The sequence below is a fragment of the Oncorhynchus mykiss genome, chromosome 7, assembly GCF_013265735.2.
Source record: "Oncorhynchus mykiss isolate Arlee chromosome 7, USDA_OmykA_1.1, whole genome shotgun sequence".
In the NCBI taxonomy this organism is placed as follows: domain Eukaryota; kingdom Metazoa; phylum Chordata; class Actinopteri; order Salmoniformes; family Salmonidae; genus Oncorhynchus; species Oncorhynchus mykiss.
In genome coordinates this window covers 36,794,570-36,818,001 of record NC_048571.1, presented here as the reverse complement: position 1 = coordinate 36,818,001, position 23,432 = coordinate 36,794,570, and the positions used below count along the sequence as shown (strand labels likewise).

The 23,432-nt window shown below is 41.1% G+C and overlaps 1 protein-coding gene across 5 annotated transcripts in view; it reads left to right on the top strand.

The window, feature by feature from the left end:
- Window positions 1-23,432, top strand: part of LOC110528947 (kinesin heavy chain) — a 119,454-nt gene that overhangs the window by 40,143 nt on the left and 55,879 nt on the right. For all 5 annotated transcript variants that reach the window (XR_005052573.1, XM_036983177.1, XM_036983178.1 and 2 more), the window contains 6 exons: window positions 1,041-1,089; window positions 2,876-2,931; window positions 5,753-5,840; window positions 6,261-6,385; window positions 7,961-8,065; window positions 8,305-8,453. Coding sequence is in view for 4 of the 5 variants with exons in the window: in XM_036983177.1 (XP_036839072.1) it covers window positions 1,041-1,089; window positions 2,876-2,931; window positions 5,753-5,840; window positions 6,261-6,385; window positions 7,961-8,065; window positions 8,305-8,453 (572 nt within the window). In the remaining variant the exon portion in view is untranslated. The remainder of the gene's footprint in view (window positions 1-1,040; window positions 1,090-2,875; window positions 2,932-5,752; window positions 5,841-6,260; window positions 6,386-7,960; window positions 8,066-8,304; window positions 8,454-23,432) is intronic.

The window sequence follows — 23,432 nt, the reverse complement described above, 5'->3', positions numbered from 1 at the left end:
GCCAATTTTTCAGTTTTTGATTTGTTAAAAAAGTTTGAAATATCCAATAAATGTCGTTCTACTTCATGATTGTGTCCCACCTGTTGTTGATTCTTCACAAAAAAATACAGTTTTATATCTTTATGTTTGAAGCCTGAAATGTGGCAAAAGGTCGCAAAGTTCAAGGGGGCCGAATACTTTCGCAAGGCACTGTAGATCTGCACCAGACTACTGCACCAGCTTACCATAACTGAGAACTACTGTGTATTGTCTGAATCAACCATAGCTATAGCCCACTATGATCACTGGAGTTACTGTGTTTGGGCCAGTATTGCGGCTATTCTGGATATTACTGTCCTGCCATAGCATACATATCACTGGACCAGGCTACTGCACCAGCTCACCATACATGAGAGTGTGATGTCAGAATCCACCATGACCCTCTGTAATCACTGTAAATGTGAATGTGTCCGCACCAGTAGTCTGGTAAAGATGTGCTTTAGACAACTATTCTGGCTATACTTGTCCTGTCATAGCATGCAGATCACTGGACCAGGCTATTGCACCATCTCACCATAACTGAAAACTGTGTGTCTGAAACCATCATAGCTATAGCGCTCTATAATCACTGGAGTTGCTGTTGATGAATATGCATGGTGCACAATGTGTAATAAAACATCCCAAACATCAATATCTACTTAAAGCATAAACATCTGGACCAAACCAGTCTACTGCATCACCTCACCATGAACTGTGTATGATGTCTGTGTGCATAGCCTCTGGAATTATGGAATGCATAGACACAGGATATTAATAAATCATTAGTATCTTGTCATATTTGTACATTTGCCTAAATAACAACTATCTTATAATATCTCACAACTAATACCTGGCATACTCGGCACGCAGAACCAAATCTCTGTGCTCACAAGAGACTAGACCTATCAGAATGCCTGTGAGCCAAGAAGACCACTTTAACATATTTGACATATTAGTATAATCAGTCCGCTGTCCTCTCGAAGATTCATTTCTCTCAATATGCTCTCTCCTCTCTTCCCCAGGTGTCCTATTTTGAAATATACATGGACAAAATCAGAGATCTTCTGGATGGTAAGTGTATTCACAGCACTAAAATCACACACACACACACACACACACACACACGCACACGCACACGCACACGCACACACACACACACACACACACACACACACACACACACGCACACGCACACACACACACGCACACGGCAGTTTTCAATGTGACTTGTCATTTCCACTTCAATTTAGTATTTCGTTTGTATGTGCAACAGTAAAATGATACCCTTATGATAGTATATGTGAGGTTCTAGAGGGGCTGTGGCTAGACTCCCTGTAAGTATATAGTAGATGTCTATCTTAGTAAATCACACCAGCCAGAGGCAATTCATGTATTCTCAAAGACGTACCTGGTTATTTAAAGGCAATAAATAAAATACAAAATGGAACCCTATTGACCATATAGTGTACTATAAAGGGAATAGGGTGACATTGGGATGCAGACAATATGACAGCAGCCTAAGGCAGCGATGAGATGAGAGTTCCCATCTACATTCTGGAGAGAGAGAGGGGGGGGCGCAGAGGAAGGGGGAGAGAGAGCAAGAGAACAGTGGATCACTAAGAAAAGACAGGAGGTAATAAGGGAGAAAGCAGACAAACAACACTGGTGGAAAGAGAAAACAACACACACACACCTCTGAGAGTATCCAGAGCCTTGGCATAAATCTGATCTGATTGGATATGATCTCTCACACAAACCTGTACATACATGGCCCTAGTCGCTCTTCTGTCCTGTCCGGGAGGAGAGTGTCTGTTTTACCGCTTGTTTCCAGTTGAAATTAAATTGGAAGTCAGGGCCTGAGGAGGGCTCGAGTCAGAGCAGCAACAGATTTGTCAGGCTTAGAAACACTCCAGTCACACAAAAAGATTACACACACACCTCTGAGAGTATACACAGCCTTGATGTAAATCTGTTCTGATTGAATATGATCTCCCATCAAAAACACAAAGTTGAAACATAAAGCAACTGTTGTGTCTGTGTTTGTAAAGTGTCTCTGAAATGCACTCCAATGCGTTTTGATTTGATTTGACTGTTTTGGGCCTTTGGGCAAATATGAAAGTAAAGTCTCTGAACTTAGAGGGCGGTTCGCATTTTCCCCACTTAGTTCGGTTTGTTTGGACTGGTGTGAACACTATCAGCACCCGGGAGGCACTCAACAACGCAACGTGGTTCGCTCAAAAAGGGGTGGTCTCGGTTGATTCCATTTGTACTGTGGTGTGGTTCACCGTAGTATTATTGGTTGTTTGACTGCTAGCACACAGTACCATAACTTGATATCTCTGAGTAGCATTACATTTATGAGCGCATCAGTTGCAGATTAGGGAACACGGGCTATACCGGGCATGTAGGCTACTGAATATAGTCTATTCAAGTGGCAGTTAGAGCAGCTTTGCATGTTGTTGGAAGACCAAAGTAATATGATGTTTGGGAGACACAAGCTTCTCATGCTTATGCTTCTCATAGATGGATTTAACGAGAGCGTTAAGGGAGACACAAGCTTCCCATGCTTATGCTTCTCATAGATGGATTTAACGTGAGCGTTTTTCTCCAATAAACAAATGACTTCCATGAATTCATCGTTTTGTTTTGACCTATTAATTCGTTTGACATTTGGCAATGTGAAATCCAAAAGAAGAAGAAAAAATACAATGTAACAAATAATCAAACTCTGAATCGAACTTTAGCTCAGAACTATGTGTGAAAATGCTGTAAGTAGCAGGTGTTCCTGTCCAGTTCTGGTGATTGTACTTGTAGGGTAATAATGACATCTCTCTTCTTCTGCACCTGTCTCTCTCAGTGACTAAAACCAATCTGGCAGTGCATGAGGACAAGAACAGGGTGCCATATGTGAAGGTGAGTCAGACTGCTGATGGGATGTTAACTAACTGGCCATCTGTAAATTGTGTCTCATCTGTGATGGGCTCTACATGAAGTGTCATCGTCATAATGATAACATTATTACGTCAGGAAACAATTCCAACTAATTCAAATGTCTAGTTTTATTGTCAAATGCACAAGTACACTGAAATGCCTTTCTTGCAAGCTCTTTCCCAACAATGCAATAATCAATATTCGTAGTACAATAAAGTAAGTAGAACAAAAACACACAAGAAATATAAATAAGACGAACACGAGAAAGTAAGTAATCTAATACTGTACAGCATAGGGTCAGTGCCAATACCATATTTATAATGTGCAGGGATACTGGAGTGGTAGGGTTAGTTATGTATAGGGGTAAGGTGACTAGGCATCAGGAAATATGATAAATGGAGTAGCAGCAGAGTATACAAAGATTGTGTGTGTGTGTGCGTAGAGTCAGTGTGTGTGTGTGTGTGTGTGTGTGTGTGTGTGTGTGTGTGTGTGTTGGAGTGTCACTGTGAATGTGTGTGTGAGAGTGTGTAGAGTCCTGTGAGTGTGCATAGTCAGTGTAAAGAAAGGGGCAATGCAGATAGTCCGTGTAGCCAATTTGTTTGTCATTTAGCAGTTTTATGGCTTGGGGATAGAAGCTATTCAGGTGCTTCTTGGTGTCAGACTTGCTTCTCTGGTACCGCTTGCCATGCGGAAGCAGAGGGAACAGTCTATGGCTTGGGTGGCTGGGGTCTTTAACAATTCTCAGAGCATTCCTTTCACACCGCCTGATATAAGTCCTGGGTGGAAGGGTGCTTGGCCCTAGTGATGTACTGGGCTGTCCGCACTACCAACTGCGGTGCAGTTGTCATACCAAGCAGTGATGCAGCCAGTCAAGATGCTCTCAATGGTGCAGAAGTATAATGGTGCAGCAGTACAACCAAATCTTTTCAACCTCCAGAAGGGGAGGAGCCGCTGTTGTGCCTTCTTCACGACTGTGTGTCTGTGTGTTTGGACCATTTTACATCCTTAGTGATTTGGACATTGAGGAACTTGACGCTTTCAAGCCACCGCAGTTGGTAGTGCGGACAGCCCAGTACATCACTAGGGCCGAGCACCCTTCCACCCAGGACTTATATCAGGTGGTGTGAAAGGAATGCTCTGAGAATTGTTAAAGACCCCAGCCAAATCATGTCCAATCAATTGAATATACCACAGGTGGACTCCAATTAAGTTGTAGAAACATCTCAAGGATGATCAATGGAAACAGGATGCATTTGAGCTCAATTTCGAGTCTTATAGCAAAGGGTCTGAGTACTTATGTACAGTTTAAGTCAGAAGTTTACATACACCTTAACCAAAAACATTTAAACTCTGTTTTTCACATATCCTACATTTAATCCTAGTAAAAAAGTGGTTAACGGTTGGGATGGTGTTCTTCGGCTTGCAAGCCTCCCCCTTTTCCTCCAAACATAACGATGGTCATTATGGCCAAACAATTGTATTTTTGTTTCATCAGACCTGAGGAAATTTCTCCAAAAGTACGATCTTTGTCCCCATGTGCAGTTGCAAAACGTAGTCTGGCTATTTTATGGCGGTTTTGGAGCAGTGGCTTCTTCCTTGATGAGTGGCCAGGTTATGTCGATATATGACTCGCTTTACTGTGGATATAGATACTTTTGTACCTGTTTCCTCCAGCATCTTCACAAGGTCCTTTGCTGTTGTTCTGGGACTGATTTGCACTTTTCGCTCCAAAGTACGTTCATCTCTAGGAGACAGAACGCATCTCCTTCCTGAACGGTATGACGGCTGCGTGGTCCCATGGTGTTTATACTTGCGTACTATTGTTTGTACAGATGAACGTGGTACCTTCAGGCTTTTGGGAATTGCTCCCAAGGATGAAACAGACTTGTGGACGTCTACATTTATTTTCTGAGGTCTTGGCTGGTTTCTTTTGATTTTACCATGATGTCAAGTGTAGAGGCACTGAGTTTGAAGGTAGGCTTTGAAATACATCAACAGGTACACCTCCAATTGACTAAAATTATGTCAATTAGCCTATCAGAAGCTTCTAAAGCCATGACATAATATTCTGGATTTTTCCCATGCTGTTTAAAGGCACAGTCAACTTAGTGTATGTAAACTTCTGACCTATTGGAATTGTGATACACTGAATTATAAGTGAAATAATCTGTCTGTAAACAGTTTTTGGAAAAATTACTTGTGTCATGCACAAAGTAGACCTGACCTGCCAAAACTATAGTTTGTTAACAAGAAATTTGTGGAGTGGTTGAAAAGCAAGTTTTAATGACTCCAACCTAAGTGTATGTAAACATCCGACTTCAACTGTAAATAAGATAGTTATTTTTTTAATTTCATAAATATGCTAGCATTTCTAAAAATCTGTTTTCAGTTTTTCATTATGGGGTATTGTGTATAGATTGATGAGGAAAAAAATGTATTTAATCCATTTTAGAATAAGGATGTAACTTAACAAAATGTGGAACAAGGGAAGGGGTCTGAATACTTTCCGAATGCACTGTTGGTATTCCTCTTATCTGGGTGGGTGAGGGCAGTCTGGAGTGCAGTTAAGATTGCGTCGTCTATGGATCTGTTGGGGAGGCATGCAAATTGGACTGAGTCTAGGGTGTCTGGGATGGTGTCATTGATGTGACCTAACTACCATTTCAATGCACTTCATGGTTACATATGTTAGTGCTACAGGGTGTTAGTCATTATAGCAGGTAGCCTGTTATAACAGGTCATTCCTGTTCTTGTGAACAGGAATGAATTCGAACAATTCTAACGTTTATTTGTGGAATCTCAGGGCTGCACTGAGCGCTTTGTCTCCAGCCCAGAGGAGGTGATGGATGTTATTGATGAAGGAAAAGCCAACCGCCATGTTGCTGTCACCAGTAAGTCCCAATGACACTCTGACACTGACACTTTAAAAATGATCTGTAGAGTCTGTATGTGGCAGGTTTTTTGACACAGTGTTAGCTACTGTACATCCCTGCCATGTTGCTGTCACCAGTAAGTCCCGCCACCACTCTGGCAGTCTGCCACTTAGTACAATTTATAGTGTGAAGTGTAAAGTCACATCTGTAGAGTTACTCTGTAGAATCTTATATAGTGTCTGGGGTGTTTATCACAGTGTTTTTCTATATATTTTTTATATCTCTATCTTTATATTTATATATATTTATATTTGTATATATTTTTATATCTCTATCTTTATATATTTTTTAATATATTTGTATATATACTGTGTCCTCCACTCTCACACAAACACCTCTCCTCACATCACATCACCTCTCCTTTCCTCCCCTCTCCAGATATGAATGAGCACAGCTCCAGGAGTCACAGTATCTTCCTGATCAACATCAAGCAGGAGCACGTGGAGACAGAACAAAAACTGTGTGGGAAGCTCTACCTGGTGGACTTGGCTGGGAGTGAGAAGGTGAGGAGGTTAAAGCCTTCTGTAGTTAATGGTAACAAAGCATTTTTATTGTAACCTAATACACTTAGTATGCGTCTAGACATTTAGGGCCACAGAATAACCTATTTTAATAAAGAATTTCCATTTTTAGTTCAGGACTGGGCATAATCTTTGTCACAGACACTGGCCTTTAGTGACTGAATTACATACCTGGCTGCTAAGGTGATGAGGTGAGGTGAAGACCTAGTCTAGTTACCTAGGGTAACTAATTAACCATCTTTATTGCATCCCAAGAGACGTGTTCTCTCTCTCTTTCATCTGACTGTTCTGTTATCTTTTCCTTCCATCCATCTCAGTCACAGATCAGTACAACTGGTCTGCCATGTTAAAATGGGTTTCTTTCTACTCTGTATTGGCCACAGTTAGCAACTTCATTTATACCTATGTGCATTGGGACCAGTGTTCTTGCTGCTGACTACAGCAGAAAAAAGTAGATTCTGCACACAGCACTTAATATAGTCCCAAGTGTGTTTATTAGCGTTGTATCGGCACTCAGTTCTCAGGTCTCCAGTAATAGGTCATTGGTGAACTAGCAAGGGCCTGAGGACGAGTGGAAGCAAAATCGCCCCATAATATCAAAGATCCACCACCATATTTTACCGTAGGTGCATGTATCATGTACTTTTCTGCATATGCTTGTTTTTCAATGCCAAACCCACCACTGGTGTGTGTGGCCAAAGAGCTCTATTTTTTCAGGTCATCTGACCATAGCACTGGTTCCAATCCAAGTGCCAATGCCATCTATAAAACTCCAGACGGTTTTATGTTAAAATATTGTGAACCATCTTTGATGTTATAGGGCTATTTTGCATCCACTGGTCATGTGGCCCTTGTTAAGGTCAACGGCAACATGAACTTTACCAAGTACCAGGATATTTTAACCAAAAACCTGGTTTCCTCTGCCAGGAGGCTGACACTTGGCCGCAAGCGGATCTTCCAGCAAGACAAGAACCCCAAGCACTAATCAAAATTCACAAGGAAAAACCAAAAGGTCTCAATTTTGCCATGACCATTTTCGTCTCTGGACAAACCTGTGGTTTGAATTGAAGAGGGCTGTCCATAACAGCAGACGAAGGATATCAAGGATCTGGAAAGATTCTGTATGGAGGAATGGTCTAAGATCCCTCCCAATGTGTTCTCCAATCTCATAAAGCATTTTTTTTAAAGGCTCAGTGTCGTTATCCTCGCAAGGGGATGGTAATAGAATATTGGAAACAGGAGTGCCAATCATTTTTACTCCTATATTTTCTAGATTTGTTTTGTTCTTAGTTGTTAAGCGAAATATCTTTCTCTGAGCAATTGTATTAGTACATTTTTGTATAATTTCTCCAAAAATGTTTTGCATACAATTTAGCATACAATGTAACTTAGTATTTATTTTGTCTTTTTGCCCATCTTTATCAAGGTTGCCAATAATTCTGGACCTGACTGTACAGTATATATTGATCAATCTTTATTACACACAGTACAAAATGTGTGTGACGTTTCTGTGTATAATCTTTTGTACTGTATGTGTTTTGTAATGTGCTTCCACAGGTCAGTAAGACAGGAGCAGAGGGAGCTGTGCTGGATGAAGCTAAGAACATCAACAAGTCTCTATCTTCTCTAGGAAACGTCATCTCTGCTCTGGCCGAGGGAACCGTAAGTCTAGTCCTATTACATCCATGATTCTTCATCTTGGTGTTGTGAAATCAAATGTAAATTAATGGATTTTTTAATTAATAAAAAAATATATTAAAAAAATAAAAGGAAACTGGAATGCGGACTCAATGATGTAGAAAGTGACCGGTTCAGCGATTCCTGTATTTTCTACTCTAACTCCACCCCCCCCCCCCCCCCCCCCACCCCCCCCCCCCCCCACCCCCCCTCCCACCCTGTAGAAGACCCATGTGCCATACCGTGACAGTAAGATGACCCGTATCCTGCAGGACTCTCTAGGGGGGAACTGCAGGACCACCATGTTCATCTGCTGCTCTCCATCCAGCTACAACGACCAGGAGACCAAGTCCACACTCATGTTTGGACAACGGTAAAACACACACACGGATGCATGCACGGACACACACATGCACATCCCTTGGTCGTTGCTGTAAAGCATGAAACAAAATGGCAGACGGAAGGGAGAGTGGTGCGGCAGGTGTTGCTTCTCCTACAAATGTTGTTATTTTATCTAAAACATCAGGTGTTCGTCGACCCCAGCTAAGTAACTCATGCAAAGATTTAAAGCGCAATTATGTGTTTTATCTCCAGTACATTGCAATGATTGTCAGTTATGTAGCTGCTCTACTGATAATCTCAGTGCGTCCTTGCTGGGATGACACAATCAATCTACTGCTGGAGAATATCAACACCAAACACATTGGTACACCGTTCCACGGGAGCGGACAGTACACAGCATACCATAATGTTCTGAATAATGGCCAAGTTTGACTCTTCAAACATACCCAAGTCGCTATATGCGATCCCTGACTCTGTTTCTGGTACGCAAGCTGTCTTAATTAGTTCCCCACATCCAGTGTAAGCGGGAGGGATTGTTAATTGCGCTACCGAACTGCCCTTAATCAAACTAAACAAAACGGCCTAAACCCAGCCGTCAGAAAACACAGAAAATGTGACATTTTTTTATGTGTAAATCACTCTCGAGTCATCTGGGGCCCACGAGCTAAGCCCAAGGGACTACTAGGGGGGCACTTGAACATTCGTAGTGTCATTCCAGAAAGTGATCAAATTCAACATCTTCTCACAGACTCCAACCTTGACTTTGTTGGGGTTCGTTTCCTTGTTCCTTGTGAAATTGGTGAAATTAGCATTATGACAATATCTTTAATTAAATCATTCAAAACCTTTATTAATGCAATTGCAGACAGAGTTGACAATCAGGAACATAGCACACATGTTTCTGAGTAAGTTCTGCAAAATAGAAAAGGCCTTTAGTTGCTTTTATTAAACCCGAAGTCCAGCCTTAGTGATGTCACTGCCTACGTCATTACCTTTTACCCATGAGACCAAAACCATGTCTACACATCTATATGAACAAGGCTTTTCGTGTTATCTAAAAGCTTAGCAGTAATTGTCCAAGTTGATTTATAGTGGAATGTCTGACTAGTCTTATCTACTACACTCCCATGCAGAGTTCTGTCTCAGTCACACATTTCTCAGAGGGGTCTCTTTATAACAGGCAGAGAGAGAGAACTAGAAAACAACTGTGGAACAATATTAAAACCTCATAATGTATATATATTGTTAATCTGTAGTCTAAGACCGTATAAATGTAAGGAGGGAGTGGTCTTATAACCCATCCCCTTCTTTTAATAAAACATAAGCATAATCAATACATCAATCATTTGGTACAGCCCCAATCATGACCCCTTGGTGAACTCCTGACAACTTCCTCTGCCTCTCAGAGACATGGCTCCATAAAAACTCTGCTGCTTTGATTGTGCCTGGCTACAATGTTTTCAGGAGAGACAGGATTGAAGGAAGAGGAGGTGGTGTGATGATTTACATTAAAGAACATATCTGATGTAAACACATTTATTGGTCATGTGATAATGAACTAGAATGTATTGGCCTGAATGTTACACTGTCTTCCCAAATGTCTTTTACCCTTATTCGGAAAGGGGAAAGAGGTCATCTTAATGGGAGATTTTAACATTAATTATGAAGACAAGTCTTGTAGGAAAACCCTCAAACGGATCACTAATACCTTTGACCTTACACAGCTAGTTAAAGGGCCAACCAGGGTGACTTGTTCCTCTAAAACACAGATTTATTTGGTGTTCAGTAATAAACCAGAGAGCGTGACTAAATCATTCAATATGGTTTCTGGGCTATCTGATCATAATCTGACACTTATAGCCAGAAAGATGTCTAAGAGCTGGTTTAACCTCTCTACTGTTAGAAAGCCGGATCAACTAAGAATACCTAAGAGTGAATTCAATTATTTTGAAAATGCAATTAAGGAAATTAACTGGAATGATCTCTTGTCCCATACAGATGTGAAAGGTTTTTCTATCCACAATCCAGGCTACAATAAATGGTTTCCTAAAAAAAAAATCTAATCCAAACCTGGCCAAAAGAGCACTCTACTGACACAGAACCCCTCCACTGGTTTCTTGGGCTCAGTGCTAGTAAATGATGCTCAACCTGTCTTCATCATAAGGGAGGTTTCTCAGTCAAAGGTGAACAAGGTGATTAGCTCACTAAATAACTATAAAGCCAAAGATGTGTTTGGGCTGGACTCTACCTTTCTTAAAAACTACGTAGAGTCACTCATTGGCCCCATTACTAAGGTCACCAACACATCTATTGGTCAGGGGGTGTTTCCAGGGGTATGGAAGTCGGCCATAATAACGGCCATCTTTAAATCGGGTGACCCTGCTGACGTGAGTAACTACAGGCCATTAGTATGCTACTTGTGGTGTCGAAGAGTTTTGAAAAGTGTGTAGCAGAACAACTGATGCCCACCTCAACAACAGCCCCTTCACATTACACTCCATGCAGTTTGGCTTCAGAGCGAAACACTCCACAGAAACGGCCAACTGCTTTCTGTGTGAAGTCCAAGATGGACAAAGGGGGCGTTGTTGGGGCTGTGTTTCTGGACCTAAGGAAGGCTTTTGATACTGTTAACCATGAGATTCTCATCACAAAATTGTCCAAGTTCAACTTTTCCCCCGATGCCTTGAGATGGATGAAATTATACCTTGAAGGCAGAACTTAGTGTGTCAGAGTGAGCAATGAACTGTCGCCCACTCTTAGCTATGATGTGGGCGTGCCCCAAGGGTCAATAATGGAGCCCCTCCTGTTCAGCCTGTACATTAATGATCTGCCTTCTGTCTGTACTGGGTCTGAAGTTCAAATGTATGCAGATGATACAGTGATATATGTGCATGCAAAGAGCAAACAACAAGCTGCACAAGAACTCACTACTGTAATGGTCCAGGTTACAAAGTGGCTCAGTGACTCGTGTTGCATCTCAATGTGAAAAAAACTGTCTGCATGTTCTTCACAAAGAGGGCAACAGATGCTACTGAGCCAGATGTCTATGTGTCAGAGGCGAAGCTCCAGGTGGTATCTGATTTTAAGTACCTTGGATTCCAACCTCTCTTTTAAAAAGCAGGTGAAAAACGTAATTCAAATAACCAAATTGAACCTAGCTAATTTCCGATTTATACAAAATTGTTTGACTACAGAGGTAGCGAAACTGTACTTCAAATCTATGATACTCCCCCACTTAACATACTGCTTGACTAGTTGGGCCCAAGCTTGCTGTACAACATTAAAACCCATTCAGTCTGTCTACAAGCAGGCTCTCAAAGTGCTTGATAGGAAGCCCAATAGCCATCATCACTGTTACATCCTCAGAAAGCATGAGCTCCTGAGTTGGGAAAATCTTGTGCAATACACCCACGCGTGTCTTATATTCAAGATCGTAAATGGCCTGGTTCCCCCTCCACTCAGTATTTTTGTTAAACAGAAAACCCAAACATATGGCAGCAGTTCCACAAGGTCTGCCATGAGAGGTGACCTTAAGGAAAAGCACCTTTAGTAAATCCGCTTTCTCTGTAAGAGCTTCCCATGTCTGGAATACACTGCCATCAGACACCCATAACTGCACCACCTATCACACTTTCACAAAAAAACATGAAGACATGGCTAAAGGCCAATCAGATTTGTGAACATAATCCCTAGCTGTGTATTGTCACTTTCCATGTTGTCTGTAGCTTGTGAGGTGTGGAAACACTTTGTTGCTTTTATGGATTTTGTCTGGTTGCTTTTTGTGCTATGTTGCTCTGTCTGTATGCTACGTCTTTTCACAAAGTCTGCTGCCTCAGTGTCTTTAGATATTTTTTGTCAGATGTTACTATGGGATACTGAGGTATAATTACAAGCCTTTCATAAGTGTCAAAGGCATGTATTTACAATTACAAGAGGTTGATGCAAAGAGTCAATATTTGCAGTGTTGACCATTCTTTTTCAAGACCTCTGCAATCCGCCCTGGCTTGCTGTCAATTAACTTCTGGGCCACATCCTGACTGATGGCAGCCCATTCTTGCATAATCAATGCTTGGAGTTTGTGGTTTTTTTTGTCCACCCACCTCTTGAGCATTGACCACAAGTTCTCAAGGGGATTAAGGTCTGGGGAGTTTCCTGGCCATGGACCCAAAACAATGATGTTTTGTTCCCCGTGTCACTTGGTTATCACTTTTGCCTTATGGCAAGGTGCTCCATCATGCTGGAAAAGGCATTGTTCGTCACCAAACTGTTCCTGGATGGTTGGGAGAAGTTGCTCTCAGAGGATGTGTTGGTACCATTATTTATTCATGGCTGTATTCTTAGGCAAAATTGTGAGTGAGCCCACTCCCTTGGCTGAGAAGCAACCCCACACATGAATGGTCTCAGGGTGCTTTACTGTTGGCATGACACAGGACTGATGGTAGCGCTCACCTTGTTTGGATGCCCCAAACAATCGGAAAGGGGATTCATCAGAGAAAATGACTTTACCTCAGTCCTCAGCAGTCCAATCCCTGTACCTTTTGCAGAATATCAGTCTGTCCCTGATGTTTTTCCTAAAGAGAAGTGGCTTCTTTGCTGCTCTTCTTGACCACAGGCCATCCACCAAAAGTCTTCGCCTCACTGTGTGTGCAGATGCACTCACACCTGCCTGCTACCATTTCTGAGCAAGGCTCTGTACAGGTGAATCAACACAGGTGAATCAACTTTAGGAGACGGTCCTGGCGCTTGCTGGACCTTCTTGGGCGACCTGAAGCTTTCACAACAATTGAACCCCTCTCCTTGAAGTTCTTGACGATCCGATAAATGGTTGATTTAGGTGCAATCTTACTGGCAGCAATATCCTGACGGCACGTGTTTCCTTGCAGGTAACCATGGTTGACAGAGGAAGAACAATGTTATTCGAACTCAAGCAGCATGACAGCGTGATCTCCAGCCTTGTCCTCATCAACACTCACACCTGTGTTAACGAGAGAATCACTGACATGATGTCAGCTGGTCCTTTTGTGGCAGGGCTGAAATGCAGTGGAAATGTTTTTTGGGGATTCAGTTCATTTGCATGGCAAAGAGGGATTTGGCAATTAATTGCAATTAATTTGAGCACTCTTCGTAACATTCTGGAGTATATGCAAATTGCCATCAAACAAATTGAGGCAGCAGACTTTGTGAAAATGTATATTTGTGTCATTCTCAAAACTTTTGGCCACAACTGTAGAATCGCAACGGTCATCAGTGGCCAACAAGTTGACTTTGAGCCAATCAGAGAACACGAACCCCCGCATGTGGGAGCTAACAAAAAAAATAAAGAATAGGGCATTTTCTCAGTTTATCCACGGATGGTAGCTAGCTAAGTGCAAAGATGCAATGCACACAACACTAAATACTTCCTCCACACTAGGTAACCACTGTAGCTGGTATTAATATGATAATAAAATCAGCTGCTGTTAGCTGCTGAGTTATTGCAGTGTCCTTAGCTAGCTAGCTACTGTAGCTAAACATACTGTATGGCTATGGGCTGGCACTGGCAGTATGGGGTAATGGAGAGTGAACTGGCACTGGCAGTATGAGATAATGGAGAGTGAATTACATTGTTTCTTTGTCATCTTGTAAATCTTGTAGCTGTTGCAATCTGGCTAGTATCAACAATGGCTTTCTACAAAATATCAACATTAGCCAGATAGCCTGGTAAAATAAGGAATAAATAAAAACACAGGAATACACTCACACTCACACATTCACACAGACCTGGGCAGAAAATAGTGGTATTTTGTACTTTATTTGAAAATACCAACTTTTCAAATACTCTATGTAGTCAGTTTTAACTACTTTCTTTGAAATTCAAATACAGGTCTCAGAAAAACAAAAAATATTGGAAAGTATTTGAATACCTCTCAGAAAACCAAATCATGTTTTAAGGTAATTGAATATAAGCAAGTCATTTGAACACACACAAATATGTATTTGATGGCTGACAAATATTTGATGAAGATACAAAAACTACAACAGTTAGTTGAATTAGTCTAAATATACATTATGATCGTAATCAATTGGTTTGAAGGGCTCTTATGTGAATCTTCATATTGGCTATAGCCTTGAATTAAATACATAAGGGACATGGAATGTCAACTTTAGAGTAGACCACTTTTGCAGCTTCACAATGACTAACAAATATATTTTCATAATGAGTGAGACATAAGGTAACGCAGTAACACTTGACATCAAGTTATTTTACATGTGTAGTAACGTTGATTATTACTATATTGCATTGTTGTTGATTTGAAGTCTTACTGAGAATGCCAACAGTAAAAAATATGTCTAATAAGTGTCGAAAGGAAACAAAATATTCCAAAACGGCCTTTAATTAACTACTACTAAGGTAGGTTGAAAATCATGTTAGTTTGTATTGCGAGTGAACTATCCCTTTAAATATGGTATTGTGTGAACACTTACCATGTGAACACTTACCCCCAGATGGACAAAGAGGTTTCTAAGTTGTTTTTGCTAAGCATCTAACTTGCTATTTGCATATTTGCAAATGCAAACGATGCAGCATTTTCAGGAATCATACAATGAATTGCATCTTTCAACCTTTTCAGTGGCATGTTGAAAGAGTCATATAGTATTTGAACGTCACAACTTATTTATACTTGTAAAATATACAAAATATAATTTCTTATTTGTTTTGACTTGATTATGTACACCTGGGGCAATGGATAATCAGGAGAATGGACTTTTACCAAATATTGAGATAGAAATATATTGCATAGATCCAATATGACTGTCAGATAGATTGGAATAGACAGTGGTTGCCAAACATTTTATAGTCCCATACCCCTTCAAACATTCAACCTGTGTACCCCCTCTAGAACCAGGGTCAGCGCACTCTCAAATTTAGATTTTTGCCATCATTGTAAGCCTGCCACACACTATACAATACATTTATTAAACATAAGAATGAGTGTGAGTTTTTGTCACAACCAGGCTCGTGGGAAGTGACAAAGTGCTCTTATAGGACCAGGGCACAAATAATAATTTAATAATAATCAATAATTTTGCTCTTTATTTAACCATCTTACATATAAAACCTTATTTGTTCATCGAACATTTTGAATAACTCACCACAGGTTAAAGAGAAGGGTGTGCTTGAAGGGATGCACATAACTCTGCAATGTTGGGTTGTATTGGAGAGAGTCTGTCTTAAATCCTTTTCCACACACAGTTTGTGCCTGTATTTAGTTTTTATGCTAGTGAGGGCCGAGAATCTGGGGCGGCAGGTAGCCTAGTGGTTAGAGCGTTGGACTTGTAACCCGAAAGGTTGCAAGATCGAATCCATGAGCTGACAAGGTACAGTGCCTTGCGAAAGTATTCGGCCCCCTTGAACTTTGCAACCTTTTGCCACATTTCAGGATTCAAACATAAAGATATAAAACTGTATTTTTTTGTGAAGAATCAACAACAAGTGGGACACAATCATGAAGTGGAACGACATTTATTGGATATTTCAAACTTTTTTAACAAATCAAAAACTGAAAAATTGGGCGTGCAAAATTATTCAGCCCCCTTAAGTGAATACTTTGTAGCGCCACCTTTTGCTGCGATTACAGCTGTAAGTCGCTTGGGGTATGTCTCTATCAGTTTTGCACATCGAGAGACTGAATTTTTTTCCCATTCCTCCTTGCAAAACAGCTCGAGCTCAGTGAGGTTGGATGGAGAGCATTTGTGAACAGCAGTTTTCAGTTGTTTCCACAGATTCTCGATTGGATTCAGGTCTGGACTTTGACTTGGCCATTCTAACACCTGGATATGTTTATTTTTGAACCATTCCATTGTAGATTTTGCTTTATGTTTTGGATCATTGTCTTGTTGGAAGACAAATCTCCGTCCCAGTCTCAGGTCTTTTGCAGACTCCATCAGGTTTTCTTCCAGAATGGTCCTGTATTTGGCTCCATCCATCTTCCCATCAATTTTAACCATCTTCTCTGTCCCTGCTGAAGAAAAGCAGGCCCAAACCATGATGCTGCCACCACCATGTTTGACAGTGGGCATGGTGTGTTCAGGGTGATGAGCTGTGTTGCTTTTACGCCAAACATAACGTTTTGCATTGTTGCCAAAAAGTTCAATTTTGGGTTTCATCTGACCAGAGCACCTTCTTCCACATGTTTGGTGTCTCCCAGGTGGCTTGTGGCAAACTTTAAACAACACTTTTTATGGATATCTTTAAGAAATGGCTTTCTTCTTGCCACTCTTCCATAAAGGCCAGATTTGTGCAATATACGACTGATTGTTGTCCTATGGACAGAGTCTCCCACCTCAGCTGTAGATCTCTGCAGTTCATCCAGAGTGATCATGGGCCTCTTGGCTGCATCTCTGATCAGTCTTCTCCTTGTATGAGCTGAAAGTTTAGAGGGACGGCCAGGTCTTGGTAGATTTGCAGTGGTCTGATACTCCTTCCATTTCAATATTATCGCTTGCACAGTGCTCCTTGGGATGTTTAAAGCTTGGGAAATCTTTTTGTATCCAAATCCGGCTTTAAACTTCTTCACAACAGTATCTCGGACCTGCCTGGTGTGTTCCTTGTTCTTCATGATGCTCTCTGCGCTTTTAACGGACCTCTGAGACTATCACAGTGCAGGTGCATTTATACGGAGACTTGATTACACACAGGTGGATTGTATTTATCATCATTAGTCATTTAGGTCAACATTGGATCATTCAGAGATCCTCACTGAACTTCTGGAGAGAGTTTGCTGCACTGAAAGTAAAGGGGCTGAATAATTTTGCACGCCCAATTTTTCAGTTTTTGATTTGTTAAAAAAGTTTGAAATATCCAATAAATGTCGTTCCACTTCATGATTGTGTCCCACTTGTTGTTGATTCTTCACAAAAAAATACAGTTTTATATCTTTATGTTTGAAGCCTGAAATGTGGCAAAAGGTTGCAAAGTTCAAGGGGGCCGAATACTTTCGCAAGGCACTGTAAAAGTCTGTTGTTGCAGTTAAGGCAGTTAACTGTTCTTAGGCAGTCATTGAAAATAAGAATGTGTTCTTAACTGACTTGCGTAGTTAAATAAAGGGCATCAGTGTCTTAACAGCGTGGTTTGCCAATGCAGGATAATCTGAGTGCAGCCCAATCTGGCAGTGGCTTCTGATTAAATTTTCACAGAACCGCTTGTTGCAATTTCGATGAGGTTCTCTTGTTCAGATATCAGTAAGTGGACTGGAGGCAGGGCATGAAAGGGATAACGTATTGCGCACCCAACTCACTCAGGTGCTTCGCTATATCACATTTGACATTGTCTGTAAGCTTGAGTTCATTTGCACACCAAAAAAATCATACAATGATGGAAAGACCTATGTGTTGTCCTTGTTAATGCAGACAGAGAAGAGTTCCAACCTCTTAATCATAGCCTCAATTTTGTCCCGCACATTGAGTACAGTTAGATTCAGATCAGTCAGGCGAGAAAAAACATCACCCAGATAGGCCAGTCGTATGAGAAGCTAGTCATCATGCATGCGGTCAGACAAGTGAAAATTATGGTCAGTAAAGAAAACATTAAGCGAGAGTTCAAGGGCCTGGCTTAAATAAAATACACCATTTTCACTGCAGTGTACAAAACATCTTACAAGCTGTCAGGCATTCCCTTGGCAGCAAGAGCCTCTCGGTGGATGCTGCAGTGTACCCAAGTGATGTCAGGAGCAACTGCTTGCACCACTCGTGTTACCACTCCACTATGTCTCCCTATGGCTTTTGAGCCATCAGTACAGACACCAACATGAGCAGCAGTTACGTTTGGCTACGTTAGTGGAATTCCTGCGAGAGAGTAATGGTTAATGTGATTGGATGTTAGTTATTTGACTAGCCTACCTGTATTTGACATTGTGTTGTTATTTCGCTGAATACTAGATAGTTAAATTTTATTTTGGGCAGTGAAACGAGGCTACTCAGGTGAGGAAAAAAACGCACCTAAATGTATAGCCCGTTGGAAAATTGGACTGTTTGAAAATGTGAATCACATTTTTATTTGGCGTACCCCCGACAGTATTGCGCATACCGCATACCTGATAGGAGATTGTGTGTGCTCTATTTATTCTATTTCTATCTTCCACATGTAGTTCCAGATACAGCCCTGCCATTAGTTGAAGGCAACCAATCCAATAGTTTCAGAAAAGTAGTCACTTCCTGAGATATGTATTCAAATATATTTTAAAATACAGTTTAAGTCGGAAGTTTACAAACACCTTAGCCAAGTACTGAATAATGAGCAAGACTGGGGTTTTTGCAGATGAAAGGCGTTGACCAATAGTTTGATGTATGCTTGGGGTCATTGTCCATTTGGAAGACTCATTTGTGACCAAGCTTTAACTTGATGTCTTGAGATGTTGCTTCAATATATTGTCATACTTTTCTTACCTCATGATGCCATCTATTTTGTGAAGTGCACCAGTCCCTCCTGCAGCAAAGCACACACACAAAATGATGCTTCCACCCCCGTGCTTCACGGTTGAATGGTGTGCCTCAGCTTGCAAGCCTCCCCCTTTTTCCTCCAAACATAACGATGGTCATTATAGCCAAACAGTTCTATTTTTGTTTCATCAGACCAGAGGACATTTCTCCAAAAAGTACGATCTTTGTCCCCATGTGCAGTTGTAAACCGCAGTCTGGCTTTTTATGGTGGTTTTGGAGCAGTGGCTTCTTCCTTGCTGAGCGGTCTTTCAGGTTATGTCGATATAGGACTCATTTTACTTTGGATATACAGTGCCTTGCGAAAGTATTCGGCCCCCTTGAACTTTGCAACCTTTTGCCACATTTCAGGCTTCAAACATAAAGATATAAAACTGTATTTTTTTGTGAAGAATCAACAACAAGTGGGACACAGTCATGAAGTCGAACGACATTTATTGGATATTTCAAACCTTTTTAACAAATCAAAAACTGAAAAATTGGGCGTGCAAATGTATTCAGCCCCTTTACTTTCAGTGCAGCAAACTCTCTCCAGAAGTTCAGTGAGGATCTCTGAATGATCCAATGTTGACCTAAATGACTAATGATGATAAATACAATCCACCTGTGTGTAATCAAGTCTCCGTATAAATGCACCTGCACTGTGATAGTCTCAGAGGTCCGTTAAAAGCGCAGAGAGCATAATGAAGAACAACGAACACACCAGGCAGGTCCGAGATACTGTTGTGAAGAAGTTTAAAGCCGGATTTGGATACAAAATGATTTCCCAAGCTTTAAACATCCCAAGGAGCACTGTGCAAGCGATAATATTGAAATGGAAGGAGTATCAGACCACTGCAAATCTACCAAGACCTGGCCGTCCCTCTAAACTTTCAGCTCATACAAGGAGAAGACTGATCAGAGATGCAGCCAAGAGGCCCATGATCACTCTGGATGAACTGCAGAGATCTACAGCTGAGGTGGGAGACTCTGTCCATAGGACAACAATCAGTCGTATATTGCACAAATCTGGCCTTTATGGAAGAGTGGCAAGAAGAAAGACATTTCTTAAAGATATCCATAAAAAGTGTCGTTTAAAGTTTGCCACAAGCCACCTGGGAGACACACCAAACATGTGGAAGAAGGTGCTCTGGTCAGATTAAATCAAAATTGAACTTTTTGGCAACAATGCAAAACTTTATGTTTGGCGTAAAAGCAACACAGCTCATCACCCTGAACACACCATACCCACAGTCAAACATGGTGGTGTTAGCATCATGGTTTGGGCCTGCTTTTCTTCAGCAGGGACAGGGAAGATGGTTAAAATTGATGGGAAGATGGATGGAGCCAAATACAGGACCATTCTGGAAGAAAACCTGATGGAGTCTGCAAAAGACCTGAGACTGGGAAGGAGATTTGTCTTCCAACAAGACAATGATCCAAAACATAAAGCAAAATCTACAATGGAATGGTTCAAAAATAAACATAATAAAAATAAACATATCCAGGTGTTAGATAGGCCAAGTCAAAGTCCAGACCTGAATCCAATCGAGAATCTGTGGAAAGAACTGAAAACTGCTGTTCACAAATGCTCTCCATCCAACCTCACTGAGCTCGAGCTGTTTTGCAAGGAGGAATGGGAAAAAATGTCAGTCTCTCGATGTGCAAAACTGATAGAGACATACCCCAAGCGACTTACAGCTGTAATCGCAGCAAAAGGTGGCGCTACAAAGTATTAACTTAAGGGGGCTGAATAATTTTGCACGCCCAATTTTTCAGTTTTTGATTTGTTAAAAAAGTTTGAAATATCCAATAAATGTCGTTCTACTTCATGATTGAGTCCCACTTGTTGTTGATTCTTCACAAAAAAATACAGTTTTATATCTTTATGTTTGAAGCCTGAAATGTGGCAAAAGGTCGCAAAGTTCAAGGGGGCCGAATACTTTCGCAAGGCACTGTAGATACTTTTCTACCTGTTTCCTCCAGTATCTTCACAAGGTTGGGAAACCCTCTATTACAGATTAAATAAATTATGATGAACTTCACAGGGTGGTGAAAGTATATGGTGATAAGCTTGAAGCTTCACTACAATAAATATTGAGGATCTTATTCTGGTGACATTATGATCAATGCTTGGCTTGACAATTAAAGACAAACTCACTATTTTGTCCATAAGAATCTCATCATGTAGGCTATACCCACACTTTATCTGCCAGCTGTTGGCTAGAACACATGTGCCAAGACCAGAGTGGCACATTCGCTATAATTTAACACACATTTTATTTTGTGACAAAAGAATCAGTAGAGTTGAAAATAGATGGAAACCCATTTAACTTGTATTTTTAAAATGTTTATGTACACTATGTCATCACGCACAGCCTTTTATCCACAACAAGTCACTTGGATGGAAACACATCTCTGGTGGGAAAATGCTTTTTATGCAGACTTTACAATATTCCAATGAAAAACATGTTGCCAAAAGGATGAAAACCTAGCTTGTGGGGAACTATTATCATTCGCAATGGATCTTAGAAAAACAGACTGTCGGCAATGAGGTGAAGGAAAAATTACTGAGAGGCTCATCTTATGTGGTAGTGGTAGACGTGGTGAGTAAATACAATCAGAAATCAGACATATCTTTTCTACATTTGGGCGCAGCAGGCCAGGTTCTGCTATGAGTGCTCAGTCACGCACTCTCCCTCAACATTATCAGGATAGAGAAACCGACACATGCTCATTGCTCACATGGAGCACTCCAAAGAAGACAACTCAAATGGTTATGAAATGGTTATGAAATGAATCAAAACCTTTTTCTCACAAGTGTAGCAGGTTGTGAACTATGCAAACAACGTGTCCACTCTGAGAATGAGAACAGTAAACAAATGTAATTAATACATGCATTAACAGAAATGAATGTGACTGGGATCAACGGTACATTTACTAGGCCATATGTGCTTGTGGAATTTATAAAAATAAACAATCAAAGAATAATAAAACAATGAATGCTCAACAATTGTCAGGAAACAGCTGATTGCATACATTCTGAAGAGAGATGAGCCATATCTTAGCCACACACCCTTCCCCTTCTCTTGTCTCATATTTAAAATTATACTCAAGACACATTATCTTTACTCATAGATGCTTATTACTGACAGCCGCAACTCAATAATCAACTTGGTATATTGTCACGGGCTACCGAAATTGCGAGCTTCCCAAATAGGCATAGGCCTACCGACTTGATTTGAAACAATCCAGAAAGAAGCTAATGATCGTCTGTGGCTAAGTCATCCTCTCTGGTGAAGTATTTTGATAGATTTTATTTAGAGGAGTAACTGTATAATTTTGGAAAAACATAAATATACAGTATATATACAAAGGTATATGGACACTCCTTCAAACTAGTGGATTCGGCTATTTCAGCCATACCCGTTGCTGACAGGTGTATAAAATCGATCACACAGCCATGCAATCTCCATAGACAGACATTGGCAGTAGAATGGCCTTATTGAAGAGCTCAGTGACTTTCAATGTGGCACTGTCGTGGGATGCCACCTAGGAACATCTAGGAACAACAACGGCTCAGCTGCGAAATGGTATGCCACACAACCTCACGGAACAGGACCGTCAAGTGCTGAAGTGTGTAGTGCGTAAAAATAATTTGTCCTCGGTTGCAACACTCACTGCCAAGTTCCAAACTGCCTCTGGAAGCAACATCAGCAGAATAACTGTTTTTTCGAGAGCTTCATGAAATGGGTTTCTATGGCCAAGCAGCCGCACACAAGCGTAAAATCACCATGCGCAATGCCAAGCGTCGGCTGGAGTGGTGTAAAGCTCGCCGCCATTGAACTCTGGAGCAGTGGAAACGCATTCTCTGGAGTGATGAATAACTCTTCACTGTCTGGTAGTCTGACAGACAAATCTGAGTTTGGCAGATGCCAGGAGAACGCTACCTGCCCGAATGCATAGTGGTGGCAACTGTAAAGTTTGGTGGAGGTGGAATAATGATCTGGGGTTGTTTTTCATGGTTTGGCTTGGCCCCTTAGTTCCAGTGTAGGGAAATCTTAACGGTACAGCGTGCAATGACATTTTAGACGATTCTGTGCTTCCAACTTTGTGGCAACAGTTTGGGGTACAACAATGGTCCAACATCTAGTGGAAAGCATTCCCAGAAGAGTGAAGTCTGTTATAGCAGCAAAGGGGAGACCAACTCCATATTAATTCCCATGAATTTGTAATGAGATGGTCGAAACACCCGGTCTCCACATATTTTTGGTCATGTAGTTGTCATGACTGTCCTGTGAGCATTCACTAGATGCTGGATGGTTTTGACACCTCCACACCCGGTCATAAATTAAGCAGGAGAGGACTCTCTCTCTCTACCCTCCAGTATTGGATAAAGGAATGTCCCTTTGTTTCCAGAGACTTTTGCCTTCCCAAAACTCTAATGTCCAAAAAGTGGATAAATTAACAATAATTCTATCATAAAGAATGTGGTGAATTGTCAGTGGGGAGATATGGAAAACTAATGTCAAATGGTTTATTATGTCTTAGGCTA